Source organism: Pavona decussata, unplaced genomic scaffold, assembly GCF_977016875.1.
Source record: "Pavona decussata unplaced genomic scaffold, jaPavDecu1.1 SCAFFOLD_91, whole genome shotgun sequence".
Taxonomy (NCBI): Eukaryota; Metazoa; Cnidaria; class Anthozoa; order Scleractinia; family Agariciidae; genus Pavona; species Pavona decussata.
The window spans coordinates 3,230,148-3,256,909 of NW_028145508.1; the positions used below are offsets into that span (position 1 = coordinate 3,230,148).

The following is a 26,762-nucleotide window of genomic DNA, read 5'->3' on the forward strand; positions in this document are numbered from 1 at the left end:
TACTTTTTACTGGTATTTATTTCATGACCATTCTTGTACAATTAATTTAACATTAAGAGGTCATCCTCGACAAGATACAAGCTGTATGGGGCACAAAAAGCTGATTTTGTCAGTTGGAAATACTCAATCGCATGTTTTCATTACTTTTAGCAGCAAATCAATAAAAACAACACGATGGAAAACTATAAAACTAGTAATAATCAAAGATTAGGAAGCGCGTTCGACGATCTCGATCCCAGGCTCTCTCTCCTTTGCCAAGTTGGTGATTTCATCCGCTCCTTTAAAATCTGCGGGGGATGCCAGATACGCGTCCCAAAATCCATTCATTCGTTGATCGACCGTCCCATACAATCTCGACTCCAATCTGCATTAAGAGTGCGTTCTTTCTACGTCGAACGCAATTATCCTACTGAATTTTACTTTTTGTTATAACTGAAAGATCTTGATTATTCTTAGCAAAGCGGCTGTCTTAGTTACGCCTGCTGTAAAATTCAAAGTAAATATGTACAAACGGTAAATTGGTGCCAAGCGCGGGAAAATACACGTAAGTCAAGTCACAACTAGTTTGCTCATGATTAACGGAAAATTAGCAATTTTGCTATGATTGGTCAGATCTGGCAAAACGTGATTATTCAATCAAATGCAAGACGGGAAGGGCATTCCATACAGAAGTTACGGAGGGACTAGTCGGCAAGTTTGAAAGGAACGCTAAAAGAAACCAGAATACCGTTTTGAGGAGAAGGTTCAAATTCGCTATTCTACGAAAGAAATCAGCAATCTACTAGAAGTGCGTTCTGTCGTATTTTGTGTTCTAACGGTGGCAGGTCATGTTAGATTTAATAAACACCTCTAAAAATGGAGTTAAACGAATCTTAACCCTATAAGGTACGATTTTCTCTGTCCTCTTGATGCGGAGTCAATCTCCTCTTAGCGCTTGTAAAATGCAAAACCAAATAACAAAATAAATTATTTTCGCAACAACTCAAAAAGCTCATCAGTTTTCAGTACAAAATGCTTCATCGACTAGTCACTAATGCCGTGCATTTCAACAATTCATGTATGCAATCCACATATCTTGAAAGAACGCCTGCGCAATCACCACAAGGAGCACTTGTTCTCAGGGTTCATGGCAGAGCCCCTTTCGCAGTTGAATGCCTTGGCGAATTTATCGTAGTTGTGAAGAGTACCAATAATCCTAAAAACAAAACAAATAGAAAGGTTTAGCTTAACCCACGCAATGTTACTAAGAGAGCGGGTTTTTTGGGAGAGAGAGAGAGAGAGGAGGGGGGGGGGGGGGGCATATTTTGTGGAATCTATGTTGCATCTGTTTTCCGGTGACGAATGTCCAAATGGCCGAAGTAATTCTTACTAATGTTTAGAAGAGAATAATTTAATTTTTCGAGGTATTCTGATTTTGAACCTCACATTATACCTTTGACCAGCAGTAGACATGCACCTTTCAAAAGCTCTATTTTCACTGGACCCTGATAACCTGCAGCTGCATTGTTTTTTAGGGTTGGGAGCATTGTTCTGTTCGTTCTTTTGTCCTCTCGACCAACCATGTAAGACGTTGCAAACGGTGCATGCCGCCCCTTGGCCAGAGATCAATATTGATACAGAATTGAGGCTTTTTCAGAGGTATGTCATACCACTTGCGGGTCAGTGGATTGAACGGGGTAGTGATGCTTCAAAATACCGCAATGAGTTCAACGCTGTAAAAGCATACCGTTAAGGGTTTGAAACGTTGTCAAGCGAAGAATCACCCCGTGGAAGGGAGGGGAGGGGGTCTCCTCGGAATGTTTGTTGGGGTCTGCAGCTCGGCTCTCTAAACTCTGACCCTATTTCAGACCAAAATATGTAATTTTCTGGTAGAATTTTATAGACCTGGCTTTGGGTCGTTCAAAGAGCGGATAACTTTATTTACTGGATAAATCGCTATTCAGCAGATAAAATGCACTCCAACCAATAAATTTTATTCGCTGGATAAAGTAATCCATTCTTTGAACAACCGGGGCCTGGCCTCTAAAATTCGTACCCATTTTTCAGTCCTGGGGCCCGTTTCTCGAAAGTCCCGGTAACTTACCGGGCCCGATAAGTGATTTTGGTGAAAAATGTTTCTTAACAGAAGTCAATTTTTGTCAGCTTTGAATACTAAATTTTAAATCTTTTAATTCTATAAAGACATTGGTCAAGTACCATGTATGAAATCACTGCGTGTAGTTGGCGAAAAAGTATTTTTGACCAAAAAGGTTCAAAACCATACCCTTTTACGCCGCACACACTTGTATAGCTTATATAGGGGAGTACCCTTAACTTCCAGGGAAATCACCTTTAAAATTAAGTTTATGGGAGAACTAGTTAGAGTAATACACACCTGTACTGAGGTAAGGTGTGACTACCAGTCTCCATTTGAAGAAGGGCTGCTTTCTTCTTGTATAAGCTACACCATGGCTGTCAAAACAAAGCAGTTCACTGCCGGATTATGCCGATACTTCTGTTAAGTTAGTACAGGAGTCACAGTTTTATTTCTTCCAGGCTAAAAGTGCTTTCAAACCGTACTTACCGCATTGTTGACGCTGCCTTTTCCACTAATCTCACTACTATTTCCAGATCGACTAAGCTTACTGATAGTTATTTCATTTGCCAACATGACATCCCTGTAAAGCAGGATGTTTCTTATTTTAGGGTTCTTGTACACGAGCAAGTTTAAATTGACAAGTCTGCATTTAGGACGTTTATATTCTCGTATGTACTTGTCCACAATTTTTTGCGCTGCTGTTCCGTTGTTGTCCGTCCCTTTATACCTCAGCCGGATTGCCACGGTCAGGGAAAGTCAAGGAAAGGTCAAAAGTCAATGAGGGAATTTTGCATCAAGTCAAGGGAATTCTAAAATTAACTCAATGTCAGCAAAAAGTCTGGGAATTTTAGTTTTAATTGGCTAATTGTTCCTTGTTGGCAAAGGTAATTCCCTTCCAAACAAAACTTACGAAGGCAATGATTTCCGTCTCTTCATCGCTGGCTTTAGTTATCTTGGATAGTGCAGTGAAAATTGGTTTATGGTCGGCGGAAAGTCAGGGAATTTTGATTTAATCCTGATGAATGGCAACCACGTTACAAGCAGCACTGCCCTAATATTACGGCAAGAAAGGTCAATATACGCCAGACAGATACCCACCCGGGCAAATCCTACAAAGAACAGTTGTTCCTCGGTTAGCCCTAGGCCAGGAAGGGCTCCTTCAGTTCCCTCTCGGCCTATCAGTGTCTTATACGCCTGCAAAATTAGTCAGTCAGTCAGTCAATCAATCAATCAATCAATCAATCAATCAATCAATCAATCAATCAATCAATCAATCAATCAATCAGTCAGTCAGTAGTCAGTCAGTCAGTCAGTCAGTCCGTCAGTCAGTCAGTCAGTCAATCAATCAATCAACCAGTCAGTAGTCAGTCAGTCAATCAATCAATCAATCAATCAATCAATCAATCAATCAATCAATGTAGAAAAGCAAAATTAAACATGCATGGCTACGGCTGATGTCTCTCTGTCGAGAGACCGGTACACTGGTAATCTTAAATGGTAATCTTAAATTGTCATAACTACGCTTAAATATCGGTGATTCATCCGCTGAGTGGCAGTACCAGAGAGTGGTGGAGCGGAAGAACTCGAACAAAAACACGTTGGGATTCCTGAATCCCCTTCCCCCTCTAAGTTCCTCTTTTCCCCTAATCCCACACTCTGCCCTCGATCCCCACCCGTCTCCCCTTAACTCCCCCTTCTCCTCCAATTTGTTAATTGTTATTATTATATTCACCCCACTCCTTCCTGCGCCTACTACCTCGGCCATATATTGACAGATGTCTACAATCTTACGTTGAATGCAAGCTTGATCCCTCCATTATCTGCGATGTTTTCATTTAATGTTTGATTGCCATTGATCTGAAAAATGAATTCATAATAACAATAATAATAATAATAATAATAATAATAATAATAATAATAATAATAATAATAATAATAATAATAATGATAATAAATAAAATAATAACTTTATTTATCCTGATAAAAGACCGGTCAGTTAAACAACAAAGGTTGATAGACTGGTATTAATCGGTAACCAGCTTACCAGTACGATTAAACCAAATTCGAGCTACATTCTGCATGCTGCAATTGACAAGCAATCACAGACTCCACTTCATATTTCTGCTTTCAGTTGAGTCGAAAAGTAAATCATGTTTTCTACGCCATAAGGGGGTTAGTTTCTAAAGGAACTGCGGTGCTGCGTCAGTGGGAAGTAAAAACGAATGTTTGGTTTATCAACAGATGATTCGAGTGCTGACGTTTCGAGCGTCGGCCCTTCGTCAGAGGGAATCAGAGCACTTTGATTCACTTTGACGAAGCGCTAGCGCTCGAAACAGCAGCACTCGAATCTGTTTAGGATGGCCAATTTACCTTAAGTTATCAGTTTTGTTGATAAACCAAACACATGTTTTCTTTGACTAATTTTGTGTCAGTTACTACTCTTAAGTGCGGCTGATTAATAGAAAAGAACACGAAAGTAATCCCAAGCCATTCTTCACACCTGTCCGTTTTGAAAACGGAGATTTTTTATGCGGTAAAGCGACTGTCCACATGTACCTGTACGAGACGAAAACGCTCCGAAAACGGATTCCAAAGTGGAGATGTTTGAAAACGGATTAAGTCATAAGCAAAGCGAGCTTTAGCAACGACGACGGCGACGGCAACGAGAACGTCAAAAAAGCAACAGGCTTAATAACCAAAACAACAACTCTGCACGTGCATTACACTTTTTGGTATATTTCTTTGCCGTCACTGCACGACAAGGACGTAAGTGAAATTTCCTGATGGGAAGTTTTATGGAGGACGTATTAAAACACACGGCGACAAATTCTTCTTTCTCTTTTTAAACTTGAGTGAGGTCTCCAAAAATTCAACTCCAGGAAATTTCACCTACATTTGACATGTAAAGCGAGTTGTTATAATCGCGACGACGTTTGAAAAGACGAGAATTCATTTTAATAGTGACGTTTTCGCTGCTGTCGCCGTCGTCGTTGCTAAGGCTTTCAGTATTAACGTGTGGCGCTAAAAAAGGGTGAAAACGGGGGTTTTCGAAAACGATCATAACAGTGATCGAAGACAATAGAATGAAAGTGTCGTAGACAGCGAAACAACGGATACGAGCGGATGAAAAGTATGTCTTTACAAAAATCTTCGCTTTCAAATTATAATGATTGAAAGCGCATACACGTGGACAATGCCAAAAACCAGTTTTACCTGTCGCACGAGTTTTTAAAGCTTAAATTACTTAAAAACGACTCACTGTACCTTTTTGCCGTAAACCTCGTATTTTGAATACTGCCTTGAGAGGCAACCTGATCGTATCAAGAATCCATACCCAGACATGACGGACCACCAATTTCTTATATTACCATCCTCGTCAAAAAGTCTGCCTGTAAATTTAAAGTTATGCGAACGCTGCTTGTTATAAAGACTGAGAGATTGTTGTTAAAAAAAATACTGAAAAGACTGCGAGTATCTTTCATCCGCAGTGCGTATACATGTTTTATGTAACATATCAAACAGGAGAAGGTGTGTTTCATCAGATATCCAAACACTGAGAAGTAGGTCAGTTGAAAAACGAGGCGCAGCGGAGTTTTTTTAAAACGACTTCGAGGTGTTTGGATATCTGATGAAACACACTTTCGAGTGTTTGATATGGCTTCTCAAATGATCCATAATTCTTGGAGAAATTCAAGGCTAAAGTTGGCAAAATTTTATGGTTATTAGGAACACATATCCAAACCACGGTCACAGTAGTGATTTTCTTTGTTTTCTCTTGATGTGATTGTTAATGAGTTTGAGAAGTATATTCAAAGACGTTACATGTTCAATTTGTCCTTACCAGTGCTGTCAAATCCATGGGTTATTTCATGGCCAATCACCATGCCGATTCCACCGTAGTTAAAATATCTAAGAAAAGACAAAATAATCTATTTTAAGAGGAGGAAAATAAGGCTTTTCAGCCATAGAAAATTCAGACATGTAATGTTATGGTATGGTAACATTTTAGGACAATGTGCAGTTCCAGAAAAAATCCATACCCACCCCAAGGAAGGTCATTGGAAATTCCTAGGGGGAAGGGGGTCTTAAAAGTCAAAATTTTAGAAGCAATATATGAAGCTAAACTGGAATTTCCTGGGGGGAGGGAGGGTGCAAAACAAAAAACCTTCCGTGGGGGGAGTATGGATATTTTCTGGAACTGCACAATCACTGATTGGTGGCGAGGATTGGAAAAGATGATGCTTTGAAAGAAAGACTCAGCTGGAACTGAACACGTTTTAATTTAATTTGGACAATTACTGGCACTGTTAGATGCGATGGTTTGGACGCCACAGCAGAGCTATTTACGACAACCGATAAAGAATAAACAAAACAGTGATCATAACTTACGCAGGGTAGTTTGGATTGTAAAATGGTGGTTGCAAAATGGCAGCCAGAAAAACTGAAAGTAGAATTTAAAACAGTTAAACATGGGAACTTTTTAAAAACGTGTTTAAAAATTAAACCAAAGAAAACGCATGCGAGTAGGCATGGATGACAATGCATGCAAACTTGCTTTGGCTTCCCTCAAAACGGAATCCCACGAAAAAAAACATAAAATTTTGCCACGCAAAGCACCAATTAAAACAACATTTTTGGAGGACAAAATTGGATATTTCAAAAACAAGGAAGAAACACTGAAGACCCTACATGAATATATGTCTAAACGTTAATCTGCGAAAAAAAACAAACAAACAAACAAACAAAACAGAATGGCCAAACGAGAGGTTATAAAGAATTCATTCAGTGATTTTGATGAGTAATATGTACCTGATTTTAGGGTTTCGTAATTGCGAAAAATCCAGAATACGACCCAGTGAAAAGACTTAGTCTGAACACTGTGTAAGCCACCTAAAAAGACCTCGCGTTTACGTTTTCGCACGTGTATATTATTATCATCCGGGGTGCACGCATATACGTTTGCAAAGTATAAAATCTGGGAGAGTCCATGCAATGGGAGAATTAACGCAGTATTGATCTAGATTTACATATATAAAACGAGGAATGATCTGCAGTACTAGTCAGGCTAGGGAAACTTACCGATGCGGTTCTGTCTTGGTGAATAGTATCCGTTCACTTGAGATGGGCCCAAAAACCACCTGTGAAAGTAACAGCAAACTACAATCAATTGCAAGGACAAAAGGTCTTGGTACAAATCTTCCAAAGTATAATAACGCAAGGGGGTAGGAGGTGGGAAAAGGACAAATCTCTCCAGCCTTACTGATCTCTGTCGACTGGCTTATCCAGTGATCCGTGCGACTGGTCAGCAACAAACGTCATAGCACTCACTACATTCTCAAACAGCTTATCGCCCACTGTCAGCTGAGAAACGAAAAAAAAAAAAAAAACCAAAACAACGGAAAATGATGATGAAATCTCATTCAAGGAGGGTGACCGGAGATACAGGTTATGACCCTTCAAAAGATTTCGAATTCATTTGACAGCAACATGAAACGAAATGCTGAAGAAAATGGTCACTAAAAAGTATTCTTAATAATGAAATCAGTATTGTTTCGGAACATATTCGGCCAACTTCTTTTATTTGTTTATTTACTGATTTTAAAGAGCATCAGATTGCCTTGGATTTGAAAATGGGGCTACCATGAAACAAATCCCAATGGTCGGAGTGGGACTTGATCCCGGGACCTCCGGATTTCAAGTCCGGCGCCCTAGCCACCAGGCCACTCCACCTTCTTCCTTTCAAATGAGTTTGAGGCTCCTGGCCTCCAGGTCGAAAAATGCAGGACTCTAGGATTTCACGACAGAAAATAAGAGCTTTAGGGCTCCATTTAGTCAGAGTCAGCAGTTTCGTACCAGGCTCCAGCGACCCTGATAAGGCTGTTGTGGCGAAGGAGGCCTGTATTCAACAATATACATACATTGGAACCCCGCCTTAAGACCGCCCGTTAATACGACCACCTCGTTATTACGACCACATTTTTGCACCCTGAACGAATTGAAAGACCAGTCATTTCCTTAGTTTTACAACCTTGTTGATCCCACCAGCCCGTTAAGACGACCACATTAATATTTTCACGGCCCGAAGGTGGCATGGTCGTCTTAAAGGGGTTCCACTGTACCTATTTTCTTAGCACAAAAGATATGGGCTAAAGTGTTGAAAGACTTTAAATGAGAAGACAGGTTCGTATGAGAGCAACTCACGTCTTTGATTTTAGCAGCCAATTCTTGTGGATCCTTGATGTAGCTTGGATAACCAATATCTTCTTGGATGCCAATAGCCTGGAAAAAATTCGATTTTATTTAGTCCAACCACTCACGTAGACAGCTATGACAAAGATCATATGACTGGTTCCATGGCCAAAATTAAATGCCTTTCTGTTTTATCCATTACCCTGCTAGGAGAGTCGCTTCGATCTTTCCTAGAGAAGTCTGGAAAGAGGAAGGCGACTCTGACAACGGCTTTGAATTCCCTTATTGAGCATGCGTCAAATCCAGCCCCGTTTGCGTTCAAATAAAATTATATGACATTACTACGATTCTGCTAATTCCTGCAATGTTACGCAGTGGTAAGGTGATTGAAAATTAAGAGTTACAAATGAGCTTTTGCTCAATGGGATCGCCTCGTTTTTTTCGATATCCCAAAATTCCAGCCGAGAGGATAGGAAGACTTGCTTGCCATGCGGGTTTTCGCACATTTCGTTTGTTTGATGCCCATAGTATTTGAGCGCTTAAAGTTAATGCGCGTTTACAAATTCATGGACACTGCAAGCTGGGAATTAATTACGCGAGTCCAACACAAACTTTTTAAATATTACTTTCTCGACGAATATTTGTCCTGCAGAAGTAATTGTTGTCTCTTACTAAACGATAAAGAAAGGCGAATACAATAAAACTAAAGCGACTCTGCCAGCAGGGTATTTATCCATTAGACCACTATCAGGTTACTTTTCTTCTAGTAGTAGTAGTGGTGGTGGTGGTGGTGGTGGTAGTAGTAGTAGTATGCACTGGTTGGTGGTGGTGTATGGGTTTTTAGGCATTTTTGACAAAGTAATTGAGGACACTAATAAAGTACAGAAAATAAGAAAAAGATAAAGAAAAAAATGACATGTATAAATAGATAAAAGGTAAAATATGATAAAACGGGAAATTGAAAAAAATTTGCTATGTAAGAAAGGATCAGAGCTAACTACTTGATAGGTTCTTTGACTGTTTCCAGTCTCACGCTAAAGTTTCATAAAACGCCGATATACCTTCTGTTTTGCCATGGCTTTTGTTGTCTCGGACATCCATGGCAGTGAATTAAGATTCTTGATAAACTCATCTTTCATCAGTCGAGTCATTTGTGTTACCTGGAAATAAAATTGCAGAATATATAGTTACAAGAGATCCGGCAACGGAACGTATTCAAAACAGTTATTTTGCGTCGTGCGGTCCCCTGCATCCAACGTAAAAACGTAAACTCACATAGGAGCCACAGGTCACCCACACGGCCACAGCTTAACCCGGTTTCCGTAGCATGAAGCAACTACAGTCGACTTTCGATAACTCGAACCCTTGCTAACTCAAACCAAAATCTATTTCCCTTGGATTTCCTTCATACATTTAATGTAACTTTACCCTCGGTAACTCGAACCTCCCGCTAACTCGAAGCAATTTTCGTTTCCCTTCAGGACATTTTCTATATCATTTTACCCTCGACAACTCGAACCATGTTTGTCTTTGAAACCTGCAAAGTTCACAGTACCTGGTGTTCTCCTGCTGCTTTGCTTTCTTTTGTTTCACGTTACGTTATATTTTGATTTATAAGTTAGAAATGCAGGGGTGTTCCATTTTTACTCGACTTCTCTATCATTAAATAACAATAACAATAACAATAACAATAACAATAACAATAACAATAACAATAACAGTAACAGTCACAATAACAATAACAATAACAATAACAATAACAATAACAACAACAATAACAATAATAATAATAATAATAATAATAATAATGATGACAATAACATTTCTAATGCGCAAATTTCATGAAATGTTTAAAATTGACACTATGAATAGAAATACACAGTAAACTTTTTTTCCTTATTTCTGGTCATTTGTTCTCAACTCCCGATAACTCGAACCTTTTTCAACTTCCGTTGAAGGTTCGAGTTATCGGAGTCGACTGTAGAAGTATTATTCCCCCCCCCCCCCCCCCCTCAAGCTAGGAGAGATGCTGGTCCATGGCAGGGTTACCCGAGCAGTATGTCGCCGGTACCCATTTATACACCTGGGTGAAGAGAGACAATGTTGAAGAAAGTTCCTTGTTTGAGGAATAACACGAAGGCAGAGTCTTTAATGGAGACATTTAGTACCAGCCTCTTCGGTTAAACACTCAAACGACGAATGGATTGGTTCTCAACGCGCGTTTTCAAAGTCGAGAGGCAGATTTTCACGTAACTGATACCTAAAGGTTTCTTAGACTGAAACTTTCTGCTTTGTGTCACGTAGAAATATGACAACTGGGCGAAGCAAGTCTATTTCTGTAAATTTAGGAATAATTTAAAGCGAAAGAGCAAATATATAAGGCGCACTGTTTAACTTTGAAAATTCAAAATGGCTCGCGGCTGCTTTTACGTAACCTGACAAGTTCTGCTAATGTCGTGTCTTTTTCCCGCGTTTTCCTTAATTATCCCTGAAGCTATCTAGGTTTATTACTTTAAAGTGCCCCTAACCCTTCAATTTGTTTTCATTTGGAAGATTTCCATATCTGTGAAGAACTCATTTTCGAAAATTTTGTTTAGAAATATTGAATCCTTTTCTTTTTACGAGCGCTAAAAGTTACTGAAATTTTTAAATTTTTGCGCGCTTTAAGCCCCGCTGGACAAATTTTTGTCTCGTGGGCTCATTAGGAACAAGCCAATGAGAAGCGTCCGATATTTGACACTTTCTTAGCTCTGACGTAAGAAAAGGACACCAGAAGGATTCAGAAGGAATCTTACGCATGCTGATTCCTTTCTCTACATTTCGAGAGTTGCTGCATCCAAACACCACACATTTTTCAACCATTTTCTCTGTTTACAATTGAAGCATTACCGCGAATCTTCGGATATTTTTTGCACGATGTCCTTTTCTTACGTCACGATCCATATTTGGCCGAGTGGGGGACTACTGCGAACGATAGGTGAAAATATCGACAAGATTACCTTCACTTTTAGTACTCGTAAAAAAAAAAAAGGATTCAATATTTCTCAAAAATGTTTTCGAAAATGAGTTCTTGAAAGATATGGAAATCTACCAAAAGAAAACAAATTGAAGGGTTGGGGCACTTTAAGACTTAAGATAAATGATTATAATTGTTTCAAATCCCCCGTGTCGTGAAAGATAAGACATGTGGCGATCAGGTCTCAATTAAGCTTTCCGTTACCTGCCCTACATCAAAATTGTCAATCATGGTGATAAAGGTCTCTGTGTTCGTTTTCTGTCAGGTTTTCAAATTTTTTCTCTGTCCCAAGCTCATGAAATGGCGAACAGTACATCTTTCTCAACAAAGGGATGGTAAAAACTAGTCAAGCAGGTTTCCGTAAGGTATTTTTTCTTTTCTCCTTACCACTTTTTTACTGCGTTCGTCGAACTCGGCGTCCACGAACAGCAATCCCAGTGGCATTCCGAACACTGGCTGCATTCTGTCAATGCACTGCTTCCAGCGATGACGTGTCCTGTTCCCTGTCACCGTGACCACATATTCATCATAAGCATCAAGGTATGCTTGTGGCATTACCTTGATGAAGTTGTGGACAACAGTCCACACGATATAATTGACAACAGTCACTTGGTCTCTGAAGGAAAAACGACAAAAACGCATTCATTAATAAATGGAAATGAAAGTTATTTCCATTTTACAGTTGTGTGCCAAGTGACCTGGCCTTTGGGTGAAAACGAGGCTGGAGTTGAGTTTGTTTCGATACAAACCTTAGTGCTTTTCAAATGTAAACGTGAACAGGTTAGCATACTGGGCCGAGTTGTTCAAATCCCGATTGAGCTAATCCTGGGTTAACGTGAACTTTGATTCGAGTATATTTACTAATCCGTAAGGATTCGTCCAAAAGATTTTTTTGTCCCTCAGTTTTGCCGTAGACTTTTCTTTACCATTAGATTAAAACGAGCCTTTAAAATAATCTTAAAGGAGCGAGTTGAAAACCTCGGTTAACTTTTAATCGTGGATTGGCGTTAATCTGCTTTCGAACAACCGGGCCCTGAAGAACATGATTTTTCATATGAAAAGTATTGAGGTTTGGATCAAAACAAAGTCAACGCCAGCCTCGCTTCCACTCAAAGACCAGGTGACTAAGCACAAAATGTAAAATGGATACTAAGCAAACTGGAGACCGATATACAAAGAGAGAGAGTCCAAAAAATTAAACCCGAGCTCTCAAGTCTCCGTTGAATAATTCAAAGAGTATTTTATGTTTTCGTTTTATTTCTGCACGGTAAATCGTCAGCACAATATAAAAACTATATTAAAAATGTAGCAAAAAGTAACTGATTTACAATACTGTGTAGGACTCAAAACAATAAATAAAAATAAATCACTTTATTGATGTTTCGATTTTTTTAGCGCAGAGCACGAATTGAGGATACTCTCCAGATTGAATTGGAATTTGGAAAAGTTGGTTTTTGAAGAGAGTGGAAAACCGGGTATCCGGAGAAAAACCTCTCGGAGCAAGTACAAGATCCAACAAAAAACTCAACCCAAATATGACGCCGAGTACGGGAATCGAATCCGAGACAAACTGGTGAGAAGCGAGTGCTCTCACCACTGCGCCATCCCTGCTCCCACAAAGAAGAAAGATGGGCAGTAAAGCCTAGGAACAGACTTCCCAGAAGGGCGAGAGACTTACAGTTTTTGAATACTTTACTATACTCACGTTTTCGTTACATTTTCGAAGAAATCGAAGAGCCGGGTGTAATAACTTAAAGGATACGCCAGAACTTTCTCGGTTGCCTTGAATTTTCGGCCTTGTCTGGCGAAAACATTATTTACAAGGTCCAGAAGCTTGTTGAGCTGAAAGAGTTTGAGTAAAAGGTAAACTCAATATTTTTGTTTTTTGTATTCAGTTTTATTTACTCCACATGATCGTATTACAAAAGGTTACAGTGCGTAAGAAAGGAGTGGAGAAGGGCATAATATAGTTAACTAATTGTATGTCCTTTAAAATTACGATGCAATATTTGTTAAGATAAAAATATAAGAAAAGAAAAAGGAAAACTAATCATAAATAGAGGAGAAGAAAGACAGAAAACGTTTTACAAGGTCGTGTGGCAGTGATTAATACTGAGCAAAATAATACTGGAAGAGAGCTCGTTAAATAGTAGTTTTGGTCGTTTTTGACGAATAGATATAGGAATATCTTTCCAGTAATAGCATCCAATAATTGTTGAGCAAAATTTCCTAATATTTATTCTGAAAGGACAAGGATTCAGGTGCTGTAGGGAAGCAATTCGAGTGGCGTGAACTCAGCAATATGTTTCAGTCTCCTTTACAGTCGAACCACGCTGTTCTCAATCATTAAGAGCCGAAGAAAACAAACCAACGTAATAGGACATTTATACTATGGTGTCATTTTACTACAACTACCAAAATCCTTCTGGTTTTTGTTTTCTCGTGATAATTAGAGTTATTGTTCTTTGCTGTCCACTGGGATTACAAAATTGGCTTTGAAAAGGAAAACGAAATGAATTCTTGTAGTTGTAGTAACTGATGACGCCATCATGAAAATGGCCTATGAACGAATGTTTGGTTTATCAACAGAGTTGACAACTAAAGGTAAATTGGTCACCGTAAAGAGATTCGAGTGCTGACGTTTCGAGTGCGTTAGCCCTTCGTCCAATCACACCAAACGTAAACAACACAACGGACCAATTAGAAATCGAACCGCCGCCACGCGCCAAGTCACGATTGTGTTTGTTGTTGTTGTTGTTGTTGTTGGTGTTGTTTTTTCTCGTTGATTGAAAATTTGGCGCGAATTTTGCTAACCAATTACAGGGTGCAGTAATGCAACACCAAAGGAAACGCTAATTACTTTCGATACTGAATTGAAAACCGCTTTTACATCAGGCAGATGGTTTTCTCAGTTCCGACCCACCAAGACGGCAACGCCAACAAAAACACTAATTAAAAATACAAATTCAAGTTAGTTAAACCACTTCGTAATTATTCCAGCTCGTTAAAACTGCATAATCGATACAGCCTAACTATATAGGAAACGGGCTGGCAGAAGCGTTGAAAAACAAAAAACAAAAAAGAAGAAGAAGAAGAAGAAGAAGAAGAAGAAAAAAAAACTGCTACTACTGAGTTCGACGTCGTGTGCTCATTCCCATAAAACTCTAAATATATTTTGTAAAGCCAGTTTTGTTTTGCAGAGAACGGAAAGAAGTGAACCAACATTTATGACCCACGGGAAATGCCATTGCTTTGCTCATTAAACCTACCGCTTTGTGACATTCTCATTTTCGTTACCTCGGACGTTGCCGCCTTGAGCCGTGGCATTTTGTTCGACCAAAAAAGGGTTTCACTGTTTAGACAGTTCTTCCACCGTTGTAGGCTTAAGCCTGGTTTTCACTATTGACGCAAGCACGGTCGCAAGCACAAGCTTAAGAATGCTTATTTCACCGTGAAAACGGCCTTGACGCAAGCATAAACACAAGCGCGAGAACAAGCACAAGGATCAACGTTTTTCCTTTTCTCGTTCTTGTGCTTGCGTCGCGTTCTTTACATAAAGCTCTTATGCTTGTGCTTATCCTTGCGACTGTGCTTGCGTCGCTAGTGAAAACCAGCTGGCTTTACGTGTGTCGACTCGGGAATTTTCTCTGAGCCAAGCGTAAAATGTTCGGGTACAATCGACTCCTGGGTAGAAAATCTTATTGAATTGTACAAGGAGAATGTTTGCAGGATGTGGGAGACGAATTAAGACTATCATAACAGGCTAAAACTAGCTAGTAACGTTTTGATCAACAAGGATTCATCCTTCGGCCACCCCGAGAAAGTGTGTCAAAAAACCCGATGTTTAAGCGAAAAAGTGTTGGATCACTTATCCCGCTTTGGCTGGTTTTAATGAGACCGACACTTTTTCTGTCTGGTACCAACAGCTTCGGCTTAGAGAAGCGGTCAAAACTATAATGGAAAACGGCCCACCAAACCACAAAATAGACGGAAGTCTCTAATTGCACCCACCCCCCCCCCCCCTCCTCTTTCCTCAACCTCAAGAGATGGTGTCTTTATTGCATAGCCACCCCACTATCCAGCAGTAAAAAATGACAATGAGATTCAAAACTCACTTTTCTTGTTTATCTAACAATGCAGACCCTTGCTAGCTGAAAATTTCCGCGTCAACTTAAATTTTAAAGCCAATAAAATGTTGTCGGCAACGTTCAAGAGATCGATCACCCCCTTCCCCCACCCCCCACCTCAGCAACATGTGACTAAACATATTTCTCAACTTTCTCCCCTTTATCAACCTTAATTAAGCCGAATCTAGGTTTTATTCACCGAACGCAGCATCCTTTCGTGTGAAAATGATAGTTAGGCTGGAAGTGGTACTAATTTTCATGAATTTATTTTATCTTCACACCTACTTCCATTGTAGACTTGGAACTGAGTTCGTGTAGAGTATTCCTCAGATCAAATGTCGGCAGACCAGCTGGCAGAGCTTTCTTCAGAGTTTCTATGATGGAAGATGCTTCAGCGTCTTTATCAAGCTAAACAGAAAGGAAAACGCGACTTAGTTTATATTCAGAAATGTTGTGTACAATAACACTTGTTTCCATATCTCAAACTGACTCTTCTTCTAAATTTTCATACATGAAGCACAAAATCACACTTGGCTACTTATTTAAGGACGGTGCCTACTAATAAAGAAGTATTTTTGTGCGGTTTATAACTGTGCGGGGAAAGCAGATCTCAGCAAGGGCTATTGAAATCCAAAGAGAAAATTGGGGCTAATCAGGCATTTTTTAGAGATAATTAAGCAACAATTATTCTAAAAAACAGTAAAATACAAAGCAAGATATGGCGGATTTTTTTTTTTCCAAATCCAAGCTTTATTACCTCTGAAAAATGCATGGTTACCCCAAATTTTCTTTTTGGATACCAAGGGCACTCGACTAAGTTCTGCTTTCTCCGCATAGTTTTAAACCGCGCGAAAAAATATCCCTGTATTAGTAGGCACCACCCATAGGAAACCCGAGTATCTCGAGATGCGCAGAACGTACGCGCAGTAACAAAAGTAGGCACCGTCTTTAAGTTAGAAAAAGAAGTGACCTCAAGATGAGTCCAACCTGGGTCAAAGGATCACCCAGCGGGAACCTTACCACTAGACTACCGACAATTGGCTGCCAGATTTTGCAATTCTTCCCTAGATATCGTAACCCAAATATAAAGGCTAACCGCAAGCTGCTTAAAGGGGAAGTATCACGCAAATTTGCTGTCATTTCAAAACCCAAAAATGTTTGTCAGTCAGCAGAAACAACAAAATAATTGTCAAGTTTGTTATAAATTATCACCCCATTGTAATAAAACTGTCGATATGTGCCTCTTCCCAGAGACAGAGTAGGCCGGTATGGATCGAAACTGGAAAAATATTAGGCTAATGTTTTTCAAGTTCTCGCATTTTTGTTTCCAAAATGTGCTAGAACAGATCACGAGTTGTTCCTTTCTTGAATTGAGTTGATTTCTTTCCTCTCTTTATTACAGAATTATTTGCAGCTGATTGAAGGTCTTATTTCATCATTTTTAACAAAAGATATCAAAAACCCCATGATACTTCCCCTTTAAGCTAAATTAAACTAACAGGAGTGCTATGTAGGCTAACTCAAGTGCTATTTAAGCTAACTAGAGTGTTAATTAGGCTAACCGGAGGGTTATGTAGGCTAACTGGAGAGCTCTTTGGGCTAACCGGAGTGATATTTTGTTATTTACCAGTCCATCACGGTAAGTATATCCGCCATATTGAAGTGAGCGTAAAAACGTATTGCCCGGCGCTACAACTATTTGATTCCTGGTCAACTTCCTTTAATCGGTGATACCATATCGCGGCTGCTGTTATCAAAGCTTTTTGTCCAACATTGTGTCAGCAGAACAGGTTTTATTACTTTGCCGCCTCTCGCAACTTTGCATTTAAACGGGTTTCCATGTTTGACCTGCTCCAACATTTCTCGTTATTCAGAACAAACGTCTGTCAACAACACTTGCGCGAACGTGAAAATGCAACCAATCAGCAAAGGAAGTTATGTGACGTCACAACTAGTCACATCATAATTTACTCTAAGAAACATTGTAAAACATTGTTTGCCCAGTTTGGCCACCGAACGTTTTGTGTGACAAACACGATATTGAACGAAATGTTTGATTGCTTAGCCGTGGCTTAAACACGTACTCACACTATAACAGGAACCTTGCCCTGGCTAAGACCTCCAGTCATTTTATTGTAGACACCGAGTTGTCAACATCGTAAAGTCCGCGCGACAAGAAGATACAACAAAATATATTTGAAATTTGCATCGTGAAAAAAAGCTAAAGAGTTCCAAAAGACAAAATAGTTTTATAGCTGAATTACATGATTTTTCGTCAAAGTTTTTTTACCTGAGATTATTTTTCAAAAGACACGTTTGAGTTTATTTCTTTAAATACCGATTCCACACCGTTCACGACCTTTTTTCTCACTTCGTACGTTATAACTCATCAGACGTTAAAACAATGATCACGTGACAAAGGTGGAAGGAACTGTCCTTTTTAAAGTGCGAGTCATTGTTTCAGGAAACCTTTACTAACCGTTGCCAACATAGTTTCCAGTTCAAAGACTTTCATCATCTGTTCATCAGAATCAGGTCCTCCCCCAAGAAGCTTAGCGACTTTTTTCATGTACGTCTTATATGCTTCACGAACCTAAAACGAAAAGAAACAGCATATTCATATCAGGGGCACGGCGCAACCAAGAGAACATTACAGCAAAGTAGTTAAAATGTTGTTTCAGAAAACCTTAATGGTATACAATGATACAAGTCTTTGAAAGGTCTTACTCCTGAGAACTTATGCTCTAAGTTTGTTAAACGCAACGAAACAGGTTATTACTTAAGTGACGCTGCGCCGTTGTTTCTTTACCACTTTGCCCGGCACCTTTAGCTATTTATAGCAGTGCAGTTCTCTGGAACAGCCTACCCTCGGCTTAGGCAGGCTGAATCACTCAATCAATTTAAGAAAATACTTAATCTCCATTTTAGGCAAGTTGGGACACGGCATTTATGGAAAGCAGGTCAACTTTTTTTAAGTTTTAGTACTACTGTTTAGCATTAGGATTTTTACATATTTTGTACATTTTGATATTGATAGTTTATCTTGTAGTTTTGTATTCTATCGACTTGATGAATTTTTAACTGCGTGTAAATAAAGATGGAACGAGCGAATGAACGAATGAACGCCGAACAAACCAACGAACGAAAGAAGGAACGAACGGACGGACGGACGGAAGGTCGGTCTGACGGACGAAGGAAGGAAGGAACGAACCGAACGAACGAACGAACGAATGAATGCGATGTACTTACCGCCATGTAGTCTGAACTATTCTTTGTGTAGTAGCTCTTGATCATTCCCAGTTCTCCGGGTGCAAACTAAAAATATCAAATCAATTTAAAGGTGGACTTAACAGTTTTATATACGCATTTAGCTGACGCTTGTGTACATGAGGACCCATGAGATTTTTTGTATTCTATCCTGCATATAAGTTTAAAAGGGACAAAAATCGCATGCGCAAAAGCGACAGCTATAGGCTTATGTAATGTTTAAAACATGAGCAGCAGTATTTCATCCGGATTTAAAACAACGAGGCACAGCCGTGTAGTTTAAGACCCGATAAAACACGTGCTGCGAGTTTTTTGAACGGCTTCAAAAACATTCCTGGAAAAGCGTGTGTCAAGAGAGTTCATAACAATTATGCTTTTGTGAACGTTGGAAATTGGAAATTGTAAAAACAATAAGGAGGAGGTTTCATCGGGTTTTAAAACCACTCCACGTGATGTTTTATCGACCATTTGATAGGTCAATGACAAAAAAAAAGTATTAACAAAACAAAAGTATTAACACTAACTGACCTGCAGAATGTGCTTGTTAGAATCATGCGGATCAAAGAATACTTTCACGTCAATGAACGGCTTCGTGAACAGTTCACTCGTCACCTTGCCGATCCGCTGTGTGATGCTCATGGCCGATAAAGGCTTCATGTTACCTGTCACGTTCCATCCCCCGATATTATCAATCAACTTCTTTAGCGGTCCGTCTCCTCGTGCCTCAACAGCCGCTGCGTCAATGCAGATGTTGTAAAACTTCGCTGTCTTCATCACAGCTGCATTCTAATGGCAAACAGGACAGAAATTAGTCCAGGTCGAGAGACGACCGGCGTTGGGACTGGAATTTAAGTAATTGCTTTAGTATTGTTCACTGTAAAGTAGACTGCTTGCAGTTCCCCTTTTCTCCTAAGATCCGTGGAGGGTTAATAAATCCGTCAAGCGCGAGTACAATAGGGGTATGAACGAGAAGAGATTGGGGTGCTCGCGCACCGCTCTCGTCTGGTCCCAATCCTCCTCGTCCCATTTTTCGCTGCGTGTTGATGCCACTACACAAACGTCGAGAGAGAAACAAACTGCAAGCAGTCTAACTGTCTGTAGAACGTTATTGGACAGAGATGAAAATGGCACAACCAGCAAATGTCAAGGGCCACAAATCTTTCCCATCACTGCCTGGGGCTATGCTATGCTATGCTATGCCATGCCATGCTATGTCGTGCCATGCCATGCCATGCCATGCTTTGCAATGCCATGCTATGCTATGCTTTGCTGTGCTGTGCTATGCTTTGCTTTGCTGTGCTATGTCATGCCATGCCATTCCATGCCATGCCTTGCTTTGCTGTGCTATGCCATGCCATGCCATTCCATGCCATGCCTTGCTATGCTATGCTATGCTATGCTATGCTATGCTATGCTATGCTATGCTATGCTATACTACGCTATGTGCTATACTATGCTATGCTATGCTATGCCATGCCATGTCATGCCATTTCCAGAGATGGAAATGGCACAACCAGCAAATGTCAAGGGCCACAAAGTATATATTTCCTATCACTGTCTGGGGCTATGCCATGCCATGCCATGCCATGCCATGCCATGCCATGCCATGCTATGCTATGCTATGCTTTGCTATGCTATGCCATGCCATGCTATTCCATGCTATGCTGAGGGGTGTCAGCGAGGAGGAAACAGCTGTCCATGATCCACTGCAACCACCCGAGCGCGAGTTTTCTGGCCAAATTCTAACTTGGAAGATCTGTTTTGTGCCTGCCTCGCATTTACTGGTTGTAAGAATGGTTGTAGGAGTATGGGCGATAAAGTTCTACTCACATCTGAGTAAGTTTTCGTGGCGTTTGACAGCGCGTCCCTCAGAACATTGTAGCTCTTCTCTTTGACCAATGAGAAGCCGGTGACGGAAGTCTCCCCAGGCCCCAAAGCATTCTCATCTTCCCAGCCACCGCATGCGTATTCGTAGAAATCAGTGCAAGGATCGACGCGCTGGTTCAGCTGCTTGAGGACATCTGTGGAAAAGGGAAGAGAAAGAGAAAGGTAACGAGTTCTTCCTTCAAACATTCCTGAGCGGAAGTGATCATGAAGAGTAAGGACATTGCTAACATTGGGTCAGAAGCTTTCCTTGCGCGGTTTGAATGCCGTCGCCGTAGTACTGCCTAATGCCAAGAAATTACCTTAAAAGCTCCCGGGGTGAGGGGGGGGGGGGTGTCATTTATTTTCAGGCCTCCGTGAGGGGAGTGGGGTACCTGCCAATAGAGCCTTCCCTGTCAATAGCAGGCGTAATCGAAAAGGGGAGAGGGGAGGGGCGAGAAAGAAAAAAAAGAGGGCACTGACTCCCCTCTCCCCCCGTCCCCCCTTTTTTCTCTCAGTTTTTCTCGTCCCCTAGCCCCTAGCCTCCCTTGCAGACGCTCTTTTGGCTCGTCACACAATCTAGCCAAAAGAGCGTCTGTGAGGGAGGCTACTCGCCCGATTACGCCTGCTATGCAGGAAGCCTCTTGGGTTCCTTGCGGCGCGTTCCTCGCGACGCGCCGCGAAGCCAACTCGTTCAACCGTGGGAACGAGGTTGCCGCGGAGCAACGAAACGAACATTACTCTATCCTCCCACGCAGAGTTTCGTCACGCGTTCCTGCCCCAGGAACGCGTGATGAACCCCTAAGAACGTCTACGTGGGAGGCTAACATTTCTCAGGCTAGTAGATGTATAAACAAATGACTAAAAGCAATCTGTTTTTGTTGGCAAGCGATATCGTCGATATCAAACGAACGCACATTTTTTTTCAATCACCAGTAACAATTGAGTTGTTGAGAGACCTGATGACGGTCACATGTGAAACGGAAACGTGATGACCATAATCCAAAAGGTGAATTCTCGGTTTTCACTGTCACGCCATTGGAAAAAAAATCGAAACCATTCCATGAATGAAGTCAAGAAATTGACATGGTATAGAGGATAAATAAATAAGGCATCTGTCCAAGTGTCAGGTCTGTGCGGCATTCCGTACTCGAGTTATTTGACAAAATGTTCCACATAGATTTATAGAGCTTAGTATGGAGACGCCATGTTTGTGTCCCTCTGAGGGGCACAAACATGGCGGCCGGAAATACGAAGAAACATCTGGAGTTCACTTTTGCCAGAAAAGAGGTTTGTTTGCCCTTGTGAATTTTCGAATGCTTAGATTAATATTTCTCCTCAAACTTACATTGTTTAGAATGCTGAAAATCACCCGAAGAATCATTATTAAGATACGGAAAAGCTCTGTCACGGCCGTCCTCCTTATGTCACGCACGATGGAAACTCGGAAATTGAAACTGTTCTATTTTCAAAAGGAAGCACGACATCGAGCTAAGAAATTGTGAACAGACATATTTTTAGGTAATCTTTCCTTGAATGAAGGTAAAAATTTTGTAGGCCTCCCAGTTTTGAATTCTAGAATTTGGTGACGTCATGTGAAAACCGAGAATACTGACAACTGATGTTATCATTACCGTCAAAATATACGCCAAGGAAAACATCACCAGGAAAATTACCCATGAAACCTAAAGGGCACTCCCAATCACACCAAGGACTCCGGTAAATAAATAAATAACAACAACAACAATTTATTCGGTATTCCCACATGAAGACATGGTATTACCTATTATAAAATAGGGCTAATATGCCGTACAACCTAATTACAGAAGGGTCCGTCACTAAATTAAATTTAAGTCTGTTTATAATCCATACATGAATGAACTGATAGGCAGCTGTAAGTCTGTATATAATAGGATTAATAAATAATTCGCAGTCACATGTGGACATGACCCCAATATAAAAATAGAATAATAATAAAAAAAACTCGCTTTGACCTCGTGTTTCACGAGAAGTGTTGATAAAGGGTTTTTTTTTTAACTTAAGCTTTGAAGCAAAATGTCAATCGCATAAACGTAATAGTATAAAACCTGAGGTTGTCAAAAGTTGATCGCTTCATCAAGCATGCATGGTTTACCACATTACAGATTAGGTTAAACTAGGACTTGAACAGTGACGGAAATGCGGCTGCTGCCTGCAGCGATACTAAGCAATTTCGCGTTAAGATCACGGATCGATATTCCGCTCCAACGAAAAGTTATAAAAGACACTTTTAAAAATCAAATCTGGGATGAATTTGGTTTTCGTTGTACATTTCCGTCAGAATGGCTATTTCGTGATTGAAATTGTCACGAAAACTATGAGTTTATAGAACACAAACCGCGGTCACGAGCGTTATTACTCGTGTAAATATAAAATATAGATTTATTTTGAATTCAACAGGCAAAATTTCATTTTCCAACCAATGATACGCTGTATTACAATCCAGGACTGACGTTTTCCTTGAGAACGAATGTTTCTTTCCCATTGTGGGGTTACTGCCGCTCCAGACAAGAGAAAAAAATTTTAGCCGAGGTCAGTGGAGAAAACGAAGAAACAAGATTACCGATCTCCGCACTCGTCGGCACTTACGGAAGTAAAGTTCCAAAAAAAAAAATCAACAACACTTGCTGCTGTACTTTTTTTACTAACTCTTCTGTGAAAGCTGTTAGGGTCTGTAAGTTGCCTCTCCCCTACCGTGTCCGTGTAAACAGCTGAACCGCTGACTTCGACCTTGGTAACCGTAATAGACCTATCTCGTGAAAGCGAGCTTACACAAACAAACCACATTGCGGAGCAAATTCCTTTCATGATAAGAAGATGATAAATTTCTCAAAATTAGTGCAGACAATCTTTTTTTTATAGAAATGGGCGCCATGACTGTGATGAATTCAGACGATCAGGCGTACTGCACATGCCCATATCTTCATTGCGTGGTCCAAAATTGAAATAACTATTTAATATAAATTTGGCATCAGGCTTTTGGCAAAACCTAATTTATGTTTTATACATAAGAAGCTTAAAAATAAGCTTACCTTTTGAAGTCTCAAAACACGCTCTTGTACCACAATATTTCTGTTCTCCGCCAGCGGGTGAACTGCTAGGTACAGCTGGCTTCGACCCCTTGGGCCCTTTGGACTTTTCCAAAGCGTAAAGTGTGATGAACACAACCAAGATTATAAGCAAAACAAACACAACCACGGACAAAATTACGAGACTCCTCCTCCTGTTGGAGCGTGAACGCCTTTGTTCGTCACTAAATGAGACGTCTTTGACTTCAGAAAATCGTTGCATTCTGATCAAAATAATCCCTCTCTTCGCCTCCTCAAGCGAATACCTACAATGAAATCCGCTTAAATTGGAACTGGGTGATATATGAAGCCGAACATAATTTTCAATAATCATGTTTGTACAGGGACATCCGTCACGAGGGAATGTACCATGTCACGCAACACATTACTAGTTAAATTTGGCGGGAAAGTACATATTATAAATGGCGAATGGTTAAGATTGTACAAAGTTTCCTCGTCCAGTAATCTACTGGTTTATTTTGATAACAAATTCTTAGAAAATCAGATTTCCAAAACCTTTTCACTTTCGTATGCATACAAAGAACAAGCAAAACTGAACGTCTTATTAATTAATAATAACAGCGTAAAGATTCCTTTGTCAAGGACCTCATATTTAATTAACGACCTTCAGCAACAACTACGCAACGAGAACGCCAAAAAAGCAATAGGCGTAATGACCAAAACAACTCTGCACTTGCATTTTACACTTTTTGGTATATTTCTTTGCCGTCACTGCAAGACTAGGACGTGAAATTTCCTCGGGGACGTTTTAAAACACACGACGACAATTTTTTATTTCTCCAAAAATTATATTCAACTCCAGGAAATTTCACCTACATTTGACATTTAAAACGAGAAGGAATATAAATCGCAACGTTGTTTTAAAACTCCCTTGAACTCACTTTTATTTATAAAGGCCTTTTTTTCTGCCGTCGCCGTCGTCGTTGCTAAAGCTCCCTATTATAAATAACAGCTCTCATATATGCTCTGTCCAACTTCCTTGCAAATTTGTTGGTGTTTTTCAAAAGAATATTTTCGGTCTCATTAATTATTGACTTATAAAGATAAAGAGAAATTGTCCTAACGCGTTGTAAATCTCTTTCAACACAGCAATACGGTGGGTCAGATCGGGCAAGACCAGCGCCAAAGACTACAAAGCAGCCGTACATAGCACTTTCCTACAGTGTTGGGGCTCGTCAACACGGAGCAGGCTGCACATGATGCAGTGACAGGGCGAACTGACAGCTGTCCAGCTTTCTAGTTTCCAACGCCAATTTGATAAGACATCAGGTCTGGTTGAGTTGAATGCCTAAGGGCAATTTTTATTTGATGTTTATATTTAACTTTATTCTTTAATTTACAACTTGCATTGGCCTCAAACGAAATGAAGCCACGGAACGTCGACATGAGTGGCAACAAGAAAACTACTTTTCTCCCGCGATGCTCTGTCGCTCGTTGTCGCTCCCTCTCACTTCAATTTTATTTGCTTCGGAAGGAAAACGACAGCCGAAAACTTCAGGGTATTTCATGATAAAAAAAAAAACGTTAAAGGAATTCAGTTTTAATTGTGTGTCAGAGAAATAAGTTATTCCAGGACGGAGATTAAATGGGAAACTACAACTTTAATTTCATTTAATTCTTCTATCTGCGGTCTCGAAGAAGAATAAAAGTGTTTGGCGGTTTGTGGGCACGGAAACCGCAGCATCAGGGCCAATTTGAAAAGTCAGCACTCGAATCTCTTTACGGTGATCATATAACCTTTAGCTATCAACTCTGTTGATAAAACCGAAGCATTCGTTTCTACTCCCCATCGACGAGCAACGAGCGCAGTTTCTTCAGAAGCTAATCTGGTTTAAGCTTGAAGAACGATAAGAGTATTTTTTAAAGTCAATTATATAATGCCTTTTCTTTTTTAAGCTAGTATTTTCAGTTCGGAAAGACAACAGAAGCTTGGAAATCCTTGAGATTCTGTCATTTAATTTAAAAAAAAAGGAATGCTCAGCTAAAGAATCTGAAGAAACCAAACGGTGTTCAAGAGTGGTCAGTTCTGTTTTTCGAAGCCTGCGCGGCCATCGGAATCACTTTTCCCGTTTTTGTTTCACCCACCATGACTAGAAATGTCTTATCGCGGCGGGTAAAACAAAAGCCGGAAAGCCATCTGCCCTCACAGACTACCCCTTTTCGGACCTTTCGAAAGACTGAGATATTTCTGTAAGACAATTATTTCGCTCTTATCGTCAATTTTCGTTCCTTTGATAACAAAAGGAACTAGTATTCCCATGGTACTTAACGTTTAGGCGACATTATACCTAAGAAAACGCAGTTTTTTCTTCAGAATGCAATACGAATTTCTGAGGCGGTTTGGGCCATTCGAACAGAAATTCACCGAAATCAGGAACCCGATATATCCCTCAGCTATAAGCCTTATATTTGCGCATATTGATTGGAAGATAAAACTAGCCAACTGTGTGATGAGTTATTTTATGCGCGGACTAAATGAATAAACGTTGATAGGTATCTTCGACCTACGGTTGTCGCACTTCACTCTTTGGTTCGGCGAATTCGATACATTTGCGGTAACATTGGTCTATTTTATATACTATTTCTATACCGTGACAAGTATCAAATCAGGATCGTTACCTTTTTATCTCAGTGATATCCACAGCAAAGAATAGGACAGGCTGGCCTGTAGTGGGAAAGGTGGTGAAAAAAATATGCGTTTAATTAATTTTTTAGTATGTTAATTTTATGCATGCGTTGGCTTTTCTATGTTTATATATCAAATCCGCATTCGTAAGATTATTAAACCCACAAATTACCTCTACCAATGCGGTGACAAAGAAGTTGAAGAGAATATGTACTATGGGACAAACTATTCTGATCAATTGTGAGCCAAATGTTATTATTATTATTATTATTATTATTATTATTATTATTATTATATTAGTATTATTATTATTATTATTATTATCATTATCATTATTATTATTATTATTATTATTATTATTATTATCATTTGTTTGGCTTTTCTCGATTACTTTTAACATTCGTGAACATTTGTCAAAAAAATAATAAATAAAATGTTAGTGTTTCGAAGAAATATTAAATTAAATGGC

At 39.9% G+C, this 26,762-nt stretch overlaps 1 protein-coding gene across 1 annotated transcript; it reads right to left on the minus strand.

Moving 5' to 3' along the window:
- Positions 1 to 26,343, minus strand: LOC146474250 (endothelin-converting enzyme 1-like). The gene is made up of 20 exons (XM_085117549.1): positions 26,287 to 26,343; positions 23,611 to 23,912; positions 20,507 to 20,697; positions 19,205 to 19,462; positions 18,659 to 18,724; positions 17,889 to 18,002; positions 15,695 to 15,817; positions 12,988 to 13,124; positions 11,670 to 11,898; positions 9,328 to 9,426; positions 8,279 to 8,356; positions 7,338 to 7,438; positions 7,157 to 7,215; positions 6,467 to 6,518; positions 5,919 to 5,986; positions 5,342 to 5,466; positions 3,869 to 3,934; positions 3,176 to 3,271; positions 2,375 to 2,451; positions 1 to 1,195 (listed from the first exon to the last, which is right to left on the minus strand). The coding sequence occupies exons 2-20, from the start codon at positions 23,867 to 23,869 to the stop codon at positions 1,096 to 1,098; spliced, it is 2,298 nt and encodes a 765-aa protein (XP_084973675.1). The 5' UTR covers positions 23,870 to 23,912; positions 26,287 to 26,343; the 3' UTR covers positions 1 to 1,095.
- Positions 26,344 to 26,762: the final 419 nt, after the last annotated feature.

Coding starts and splice junctions, on each gene's coding strand:
- LOC146474250 (XM_085117549.1), bottom strand. CDS start 23,869: ATGCAACGATTTTCTGAAGTCAAAGACGTCTCATTTAGTGACGAACAA. Junction 18,725..19,204: donor CTAACAAGCACATTCTGCAG/GTCAGTTAGTGT, acceptor TGATATTTTTAG/TTTGCACCCGGAGAACTGGG. Junction 3,935..5,341: donor ACGAGGTTTACGGCAAAAAG/GTACAGTGAGTC, acceptor TTCATTTTTCAG/ATCAATGGCAATCAAACATT.